Below are 9,579 nucleotides of genomic sequence, written 5' to 3'. Positions count from 1 at the left end.
TGTCATATCTCCAGCTACCTTCTAGACATCTTGAATTGGATGTCCAAAACAGAACTTGTTATCTTTCCCCCTAAACCTTCCCTCCCTCTGACATTCCCTGTGACTGTAGAAGGCCCCACCATCCTCTCAGTCCCTTGGACTCACAGCCTAGTAATCATCCTGGCCTCATACTCTCACCCCCCATATCCAATCTGGCATGGCCTGTCGATTCTGTCTTTGTACCAACTCTCCTCTGACTCAGTCCTCCTCCCCACCCTGCTCCTGGAAGACCCTCATCCCATCACACATGATTTTTGCAATAATGCATGTGGGGGTCTGTCCTTCTCAAGTCTCTCTCCACTCCAATCCATTCTCCATTCAACCACTAGCTATTTTGCTAAAATGCAAGTATTGTGTCACACACCACCCCCCACCAATAAACTCCAGTGGCTTCTGGAAGACTCCAGAAGTAAATAGAAAATGCTCTGCTTGGCATTCAAGACCCTCCGTAAGCTGCCTCTTCCTGCCTTTCTAGTCCTTTTGGATCCAGTAACACTGGACTCTCTTGGCTCCAGGCATTCTCTCTGGCTGTCTTCTCTACCTAGAATGTGCTTCCTCTGCTCCAACCACTCATCTCCCTGACTTCCACAGGAAACCGTCCCTAGCCCTTCTGAATCCCACTTCCTTCCCTCTGATCATCATGTCCTTCTTATCCCTTATACAGTTTGCTCTGTATTTATTTGCTTGCATGTTGTCTGCCCCATTAGACTGAGACGTCCTGCAGGGCAGGAACTGTCTTTTGCCTCTTTTCATATTGCCAACACAGTGCATGGCATACAGTAGGTGCTTAATAAAGGATTGTTGATGAATTGATTTTCCCTCCTTCTGCCTGCCTAGGCTTTCCCCCATGCCCTGTGGCATTCTTCCTTCCCAGGAGACTCAGCTCCTGTGGAAAGTCCTTCCTGGCCCCCTAGGGGTTCATGCCCTCCTCTTTCCTCAGTTTCCTATACACACTTAGCCTGTTTGGGGGCCATATCTCCCAGAAGAAGGTAAGCTCCTTGAGGACAGGGACAGTCCCTGCCCCCAGTCCTAGTACAGAGCCTTTAAAAGAGTTGGTATTGTGAAATATTTCAATCAATTGATCGATAAAACATTAAACGCCTACCCTTTGCCAGGCACTGTGTTGAGTGATGAAAATCGTTCCTATTGATCATAGTTCTGGAGCTGGTGGAGCCGGCATAAGCCATATAGTCCAACCCTTCATCGCCCAAGGAAGTGAAATGACTCGACTGCGGTCACGCTGGCAGTGCCAGAAGGATTGGAACCTGTGTTCTGACTTCAGAGCCAGAGCTCCAAGCTGTCCCTAGGCCCTGGGCCTCCCTGAGGGGAGAATCAATCCCACACTAGGCACCTAGGCACTAAAGACACAAATGCAAATCTTAAGTACTTCCTATCTATAAGGAGCAGGAATTCTTATCAGGGCCATGCTCATCATTCCTGATCATCTAGTGGTTCCTCCACTAGAGCAATGGACCTGATGGTAGCACCTCAAGGGGAATAGGGGAAGGAGACCCAGATCCCGGTTTTTGTCCTGAGGTAAGGGGGAAAGGGATTTGGAGATCTGTATCCAGTCCGGGTCATGAACGAGACAGAGAAAGAGACCCATGCCCAGTGCTGGGTGCTTACAGGGACAGAAAGGAATGAGGCTTGGGGCAGTGGAGAGGGCCAGAAAGAGTCAGGCACTGAAGGTGGGGTAGGAGGGAAGAAAGGAAATGCAGATGCACAGAGATTCCTGGCTGGGGCTCTCAGCTGGATACCAAAGGCACAAAGGCTAGCTGGATGAGCTGATTCTGAAGACCGGGATGGGTGAGTGGAGGTGGGCCCTGGCGAGGATACCTCCGAAGTTCCATTGAGGTTATCTGACCCAGCGCCCTCATTCTACAAGTGGAAACGTCGAGAGCCCTTGTGTCCTGGTGGCTTGCATATGCTCAAAGAATGAGCAGCAGACCCAGCACTGAAAGCCACGCCCTCTGCCTCCAAGTGCAGCTGTGCTTACTGGGGAGCACACGGAAGAAGCCCTTACCAGTGCGGGTACGAGAGCCACTTGGTGGTGAAACATCTTTTGCTAGGAAGGGGCAGTGTTTCTCAATAGATGGGCTTCCTGGAGAAGGTAGAATTGGGGTTGAGCCTTGGTGGTTGGACAGAAAAAACAACTCCAGACACATGTAAAAGAAAGTCTTTTTTATTTCAAATCTGAGTTAGTGGTGCTGGTTCTAAGCACAAATTGCTCTGGGCTCAGGAGCTGGAAGGAATGGGCCAGGGGGAGGTTCTCCAGGGCAGCTGCCCCCAGGAGGGCCCTGAGCTTCCTGGCTCGCATCCTGACTGGGATCCCTGGGCCTAAGTCTTGAATTTTTGTTAGGGAGGACAGGGAACTATCTTCTGGTCACTTCCTCAGGGCAGAAAGGACTCAGACTCTCCTGAGCCAGGCAGAGTATGGCAGTGTTAGTCATCATAGCTAGAAGAATCCTGGCAGGGAGGGGGAAACTTCTCTGGTGGGTGGGCGGTTCCTAGGGATGAAGAGTCAGAGAGCATAAGGGCTGAGACAGTGATGTGGATGTTAAATAGTGAACTCAAGAGACAGAAGGATGGAAGGAAAGGCCAAGAGACTGAGCAATGGACAGAGTAATGGAAAGAGAGACTAAGGGTTGGCCACAATGGACAGAGGAGTGGATAGAGAATCTGATGGGGAAAGGTAAGATTTAGGGATGGAAGGTAAACAGAGATGCTGATGGACAGAGAGGCCAGGGTACAGAAGGATATGTTAAAAGCAATCCAGGGCTAAATGGAACGTGAAGCATAGGGGAAGGGAAAGTGCAGCTGTGGCTCACCAGAGGTGGGGGTAGCAGACCCAGCCCAAGGGGGGAGTCTCAGATGGACGACTGCCACTGGACAAAGCGTTTTGATTCCTGTTGGCCCAGAGATGGGAAGAAACAGTTCATAAAGAACTTCAGAAGATGCTGTCCCCTACCCCACAGTAAGAAGTCCAGCCCCTAGCCCCTGCCCATAGGGACTCAAGCAGGGATATAGCCCTCAGTCTCTGCCCCCTCAGAAACACAGACATGCATCTGATTCCCCGTCTTCCCCTTCTCCCCCACAGTGCATGCCCGCCTGGGAACCCAGGTGTCCAAGTGCCCCACATGCCTGAGGGTTGAAGGGATCATCATCTTCTGGGTCGTCATAGTCGTCGCTGGGGGGAGCGGGGCACAGAGCTGGGAAGGTGGCAGGAGGGGAAGTTCCCTCCCTTTCTGATAGATGGGGACCCCCAGAATACTGTGTTCCCTTCCCAGACCCCTGTGCACCCTCTGCCTCACTGCCTGGCAATCTGAGAGTCCTATATACCCCTAATCTCCCCCTTCTCTTTTAGGGGAACCTCCCAAAACATGCCCCCTTAGCCCTATAGGGAATGATCAAGGCTTTGTCCATGGTCCTGCACTTGGGGAACCTACCCAACTCAGCCACCCTCTCCCAGTCTCCCACTTCCAGCTGCTTACCTGGGTGGGAAGTGGGCCCAGGCACCAGGCAGGCTGCACAAAGCCGTGGCCAGAGCCAGAGCGGACAGCAGGGAGAAGAGGAGCAGGAAGAGGAGGCCCTCCATGGAGTCCTCACACAAGCCCCGCAATGCTGCCCCATAGTCCTGGGGGCAGGGGGCCAGAGCAGGCATCAGCTGGGTTTACTTCTCCAAGCCCCCACCCACTGCTCGATTGGCAGCTTGATTTCTCCCACCCCGGCAAAGGTAGTCAGGCAGAGAAGCAGTTTGGGGCTGTTAACTGAAAGACCCACATTTGCGTCCCTGTCTGACTCAACTCACTGTTTGACCTTGTTGAGGCCCTGCCCTGCAATGGGCCTCAGTTTCCTCATTTGTACAATGAGGATCTCCAAGGGTTCATCTGACATTTTAGGATTCCCAGTATTTACTGAGTCCAGGAGAAGTCAGAGTAGGGGAGAGAACACATACATCTCATTGCAGAAGTCCAGGAAGGCTTCCTAGGGAGTGGGTCACCTGAATTGGGCAGGGGAAAATTTGGAGCTGAAGGGAGGGGAGGGGAATGGTCACAAAGAAGTAGAAGGGGTGGCCAGTCCGAATGAGGAAGGGGGTGTCACAGGAGAAGAAAGACGGAGCTGAAGGGAGGGGAGGGGAATGATCACAAGGAAGTAGAAGGGGGTGTCACAGGAGAAGAAAGACGGAGCTGAAGGGAGGGGAGGGGAATGGTCACAAGGAAGTAGAAGGGGGTGTCACAGGAGAAGAAGGATGGAGGGGAAGGCAGGGGTTAACCTGGGGTGACCTCAAGGAGGCAGGAGTGATTCCTGCTTGGGGGACAGGGGAGGGAGATGTAAGAAGCAGCTCGGGGCCTAGGGCAGGAGAGATGGGTGTGGGGGAGACTGAGCCGGGGGGCTTCCTGCAAAGACTGGAGGGGGAAATGAGGGAAAAGGCTTGGTCACCTTGTGCAGCCCTCGGCAGTGCAGCAGTGCCACCAGCTGGTGAAAGTTCCCCTCTGTCACGTTCAGCATCTCTTCCAGGGCCAACAGCGGCTTCTGCCTCCCATCCAGAAGGGGTTAATGCCCAATCTAGAGGGCCCTATCCTCTTCCACAGATCCCTCCCTATTAGGCCCCTCCCCCAGGAGGGTCCCCACTGACCTGGGCCGCTGGGAACTGGGGAACTGCCTCGCGTTCCAGCCCCTGGAGCTGGGAGTAGATGCTGGCCAGAGACCGCTGGGACAAGGTCAGCCTCTAGGGGAGGTGGTGAATGGGGGGGGGGGGGGGGAGAGGAGGGAGGGAGGCCAACACCTGAACCCACTCAGAAGGCCTCCATTTCAAGACCCAGAAGTCCCAGTCCTAGCCCCCACTTTCAGAGATAACATTAGGAACTTGGAAATCTGCATCCTTATCCCCTTTATTCTGGGCACCACTGCCCTATAACTATAGAGACCCAAGGAAATTGTAGAAATTTCAGAAATTACAACTCTAATGAGGCCCTGGGGCAGAGGAGCTTGGTCCAACTCAAACCCACAATAGCCAAGCTACCCCAAGAGCTTCTAAAAGATGCATTTGCCACCTCCCAGATTGGGGGAGTTGGAGGGGACCCCGGGAAGGAAAAGAGAAATGAGGACCTCCTAAACTTGGTCCTCTTAGAGGCTTCACACCCCACAATCACACTTGGCCTGGAGACTCACCTCTTGGAAGGGATTAGAAACCACCTGGTTGCAGAGGAAGTAATAGTGGAGGATTTCTGTAGAGGAGGAGGAGGAAGAGAGATAGAGACAAAAATAGAAACAGAGAGATAGAGAGAAAGAACACCCAGTGAGCCTAGGGCTTGACTGCCCTTGGCAGCTGGCACTCAACCCTAAGGTTGCCCCCTTCTTACCTGGATTTAGGCCAGTTTCTTCCCTAGTCAGGTTCAAGACATAGGGGTCAGGACTGGAGCAAAAATCACTGAGACCCTGAGAAAGGATGGGGAAGGAAGAGAAGGGCGCTGCTTGGACTCAAACTAGAGACTGCACTCTGAGCCCCACCCCCTTTCTGGACCCAGGAATCCCCAGTCTCAGATACGCACCACAGCAGCAGCTGCCTCTAGCCCCATGGATCCCCAGCTCAGCACAAGAACCAGCAGGCTCATGACTGTCATGCTAGTGCAGAAAGGAAATATTCATCCCTGTTTTTCCACCAATCTCCTTCCTTGCCCCAAAGTCCTGATGAAATTCTCTCCAAAACTAGATCCTACCCAATTCGTCACCTAGAACTACCTATGCCCGTGGACAGCTCCGTGGTGCTGAAGGGATCAGTTGGTGGCTATCCCCTAAGTGCTACCCTGGACAGTTCCATGGTGCTGAATGCTTTACCCCTAAGCCCTCCCTCCGTGTAGCAGAGAACCCTTTACATCTGAACTGGCAGAAGAATTTCAGTGCTTAGCAGAGTGTCTGGTACACAGTAGGGGCATAATAAATATTTATTGATTGACAATTTAAGGAACCTTTCCTGAGGCTTTCCCCAGTGAATTCCCTGGACTCAAGCCCTACCTGGGTTAGGGTTAGCTCCCTGGTGCTGAAGGTGCGGTTTCAAGGGGTTGATGAGATTCCCTAAGGTCCCTCCAGCTCAACAACTAGGTTCCCGCTTTGAGACCCCAATCTGTGAAAAGCTTCATGGTGATAAACGGGTCAGTTTAAAGAGACCCCAAGCTCTGGCTCTGGAGATAGATGATGAAGTGAGGGAGTTGGCAAACTTACACAATCACAAGCCATTTGCTTTGCTTAGCCAGCCCAAGGAGAGTAAAGAGGCAGACAAGGAGATCAAGGAGCAGGAGGAGAATGTAGGCCAACCACCTAAGAAGGGGGATATGGGAGGGAAAAGTCAAGACAGGTCTGGGTTTGAATCCCACATTTGTCCCAACTTCCTGTGTGACTTGAGGTGAATCACTGCCCCTCTCTGGGCATTATGTTCTCAATCAATATACTGGATGTCTCCCCACCTGTGACCCTGGTGACCCCACCTTGGCCCACACCTGTACTCCTCCACAAAGGAGACACTTTCAGCCACCCGAATTGGGCTCAGGGGCACACCCCTCCAGAAAGCCAGTTCTCCCAACTGCTGGGCCACAGCCTCAGCCTGCCTCCGGGCACCCCGGGCAGCTGCCACCAGCTCTGTCCTCGGAGCCATCACCTCCTCCAGAGTGGTCAGCTCAGACCTAACTGCTGAGCCCAGGCGTTCCACTGTTTCTGAAACCTGGAACACAGAAGACACAGACAGAAGAGGGTATTGGTGCCTTGATCTCAGGAAAAGCAGAAAGGACAGCTATTTGTGATAACTGCAGATGTCTGGGGATGAGCAGAGTCCTTGACAAAATAAAATGGCCCCTAGAGAAGGCTCAGAGGAGAAGCAGATTGGCCCGATAGCTAGTTTTTATGGAAACAGACTGTGGCTGGACATTGCAGCCCCTTTTGCTGGGTCTTTTCTGCAGAAACCCTGTCTGAGGACAGCCTCTGTGGCTGGTCCTGGGGCTCCCCCCCCCCCCCGCAACACATATGTCAGGATGAGAATGCCCTCACCAGCCGGTCGATAGAGCTGAGCGTATGGTTGGCATGCAGGAGGGAGAAGCTGAGCTGGGACACCCCATCGCTGGTCTCACTGTTGCCATAGAAACCGAGTCCGATACCAGCGCTGGGAGGGGAGGGATTGGGTAGAGGACGGTTCAGCCCATCTCCCATGGCCTCCCCATCCTTTCCACCCCCTCTTCTCTAGTTCCAATGGTACAGCCCGTGGGAACCTGCCTCCCTCGGCCTGGGTTGCTGAGGCAACAGGAAGGGCTCACTCCCCCTGCCAGGGCTGTGGAGGAGAGGAAGGAGAGGTGGGAACACGATGAACTCATTGTGATGCAAATGAAGGGGTTAACCCCTTGCAGCCCAGCAAGCCTCGAACAGCTCCCATCCTGAAGCCCCGCCCCTCAGAGAGCTGGCCTGCCATGACAGCCCTGCCCCCTGCAGACCCAAGCATGGCCTCTGACCCAGCCTCCTTCTAGAGGACCCAGGCTGGCCCTTCCCCAGAGGCCCAGACCCCTTAAGAGACCCAGAGGGACCCAGGCGGCTGGAGCCCCCAGTGAGGGAGAGACACAGAGCCCTCTTTGTGGACTGGACTCCTTCCCTCCTTTCCCAGGGTCCATCCCCCTTCAATTCCCCAGAGTCCATTGTCCTCATCCCATTCCATACAAAGATCCCTTGTTCATTCTCATCCCCCCCCCTCACCAGGCAGTGCCACCGCCTCCTGGGGTCTTTGTTCCCCTGGCCCAGCCCCTTCCAAAGGATGGTACTCTGGTATCTGGGGCCCCTAGCATTTCCCCTGCCCCCCTCTGAGCTGAGGAAGCTGGAGAAGGCCTTGAATACCCTGCTCCGGGAGCCTGGGGATCCCTTCAGTGTTTAGTAATGGGCATAAGAGAAGCCTTCAAAACTCTGCCCTGGGCCTGGGGGAATCCTTCAAAGCTTTGTTATACAGGGACCAGGACATCTTCAAGGCCTTCCTCTAAGGCTCTGCTGGGGAGCTGAGGAAGGCCCTTGAGGCTCTCTTGTGGAGACTGGCAGATGAAGGCTATTCTAGGGAGAGGATGGAAGCCTTTGAGGCTTTGCTAGGGGCAGGAGGGAGGGAACTGGGAGAGCCCTTCAGGACCCCATTCCTGGGACTGGGCTTCTAGGAGTCTCTGGCCCCTCCCCACCCACAGGGTCCCAGGTACCAGCCAAGGAGAAGGGCAGCCACACAGCTCCATGTGACACAGCCTCCTCCATCTGGAGAGCCTGAGGCCTCAGGGGGACCAGCCTTGGGCCTGCGGCAACGGCAGCAAGAGCGCAGTAGATAGAGTCCCAGAACAAGCAGGTTCACAGCCAGGCCCAGCCCAGCCAAAGCTGCCACCAGCAGCAAGGCCTGAGAAGAGGGAGGAGAGAGGGTCCACAAAGCTTGCTGATGGACCTAGAGCACACCAGTGCCCCTTACTCTCCCCATCTGGAAAATGGGAGGGAGGGGTGACTTCATGGAAGCAGGAGCCGGAAATGGATTTGGCGTTGGAGTACCTGTGACCCTGGATGGACCTCAGGCACTGGAGTTCCAGGTGTGAGAGTGAGAGGCGGCTCCCAAAGTGAAGAGAGGCCTGACCCTGACCCTGACCCTGAGTCTGTGTGCACCCCAGGGAGTCTCTGCAGGCCTCCCCTGTCCACTAGGGTTAGCCATCACTGCCCTCCTGGCTTCCTGGGACCAGAGCGCTTGGCCAGTTACAGGGACAGGTGTGCTACCTGCTACTGTGTGACTGAGCTTTAGGGTGGGAGGGCCAGGGAAAGCATGGGTATGTGACTGGTTGTTTCAAATTTCTAGTGGCCTCTAGTCACCAGCTCTGTGTGTGTGAATCTCCAGGTGTGAGTATGAAACTGAGTGTAACCACAGTCATATGACTGTGTGTGTATGGCTGTGAGACTGTGTGTATGTGTGACCAGGTGTGTTGTATGTGTGTGACTGTGAGACTATGTGTGTGTGTGCGGGGAGGTGGGTGGCTGTGAGACTATGTGTGTGTATGTGTCCAGGTGTGTGTGTGTCTGTGAGACTATGTGTGTGTGACCAGGTGTGGTGTGTGTGCATGTCCATAAGACTGTGTGTATGTGTGACCAGGTGTGTTGTATGTGTGTGACTGTGAGACTATGTGTGTGTATGTGTCCAGGTGTGTGTGTGTCTGTGAGACTATGTGTGTGTGACCAGGTGTGGTGTGTGTGCATGTCTATAAGACTATGTGTATGTGTGACCAGGTATGTTGTATGTGTGTGACTGTGAGACTATGTGTGTGTATGACCAGGTGTGTGTGTGTCTGTGAAACTATGTATGTGTGACCAGGTATGGTGTGTGTGTGTGTGTGTGGCTGTGAGACTATGTGTGTGACCAAGTGTGTGTGTGTGTGTGTGTCTATGAGACTGTGTATGTGTGACTAGGTGTGTGTGTGGGGGGTGGCTGTGAGACTATGTGTGTTTATGTGTCCAGGTGTATGTGTGACCAAGTGTGTGTGCATGTCTATGAGA

The 9,579-nt window shown here is 53.8% G+C and overlaps 1 protein-coding gene across 2 annotated transcripts in view; it reads right to left on the bottom strand.

Annotated features, from left to right (window-relative positions):
* Positions 1 to 2,205: 2,205 nt before the first annotated feature.
* The window catches only part of TTYH1 (tweety family member 1), an 8,382-nt gene continuing 1,008 nt past the window's right edge, over positions 2,206 to 9,579 (bottom strand). The window contains exons 2-14 of one of the 2 annotated variants that reach the window (XM_069096727.1): positions 8,256 to 8,443; positions 7,081 to 7,192; positions 6,537 to 6,757; positions 6,262 to 6,357; positions 5,592 to 5,664; positions 5,403 to 5,478; positions 5,212 to 5,267; positions 4,676 to 4,768; positions 4,480 to 4,572; positions 3,531 to 3,673; positions 3,181 to 3,226; positions 2,868 to 2,945; positions 2,410 to 2,546 (exon numbers count right to left, since the gene is read on the bottom strand). In XM_069096727.1, the coding sequence (XP_068952828.1) occupies positions 2,907 to 2,945; positions 3,181 to 3,226; positions 3,531 to 3,673; positions 4,480 to 4,572; positions 4,676 to 4,768; positions 5,212 to 5,267; positions 5,403 to 5,478; positions 5,592 to 5,664; positions 6,262 to 6,357; positions 6,537 to 6,757; positions 7,081 to 7,192; positions 8,256 to 8,443 (1,236 nt within the window). In that variant the 3' untranslated portion in view covers positions 2,410 to 2,546; positions 2,868 to 2,906. Of the gene's footprint in view, positions 2,547 to 2,867; positions 2,946 to 3,180; positions 3,227 to 3,530; positions 3,674 to 4,479; positions 4,573 to 4,675; positions 4,769 to 5,211; positions 5,268 to 5,402; positions 5,479 to 5,591; positions 5,665 to 6,261; positions 6,358 to 6,536; positions 6,758 to 7,080; positions 7,193 to 8,255; positions 8,444 to 9,579 lie in introns of both variants that reach the window. The other variant, XM_069096726.1, reaches the window with a different exon arrangement.

Source organism: Petaurus breviceps, unplaced genomic scaffold, assembly GCF_028583685.1.
Source record: "Petaurus breviceps papuanus isolate PSGF00001 unplaced genomic scaffold, PetGlider_PUasm1.0 296, whole genome shotgun sequence".
NCBI lineage: Eukaryota > Metazoa > Chordata > Mammalia > Diprotodontia > Petauridae > Petaurus > Petaurus breviceps.
This window is presented reverse-complemented; position numbering and strand designations above follow the sequence as displayed.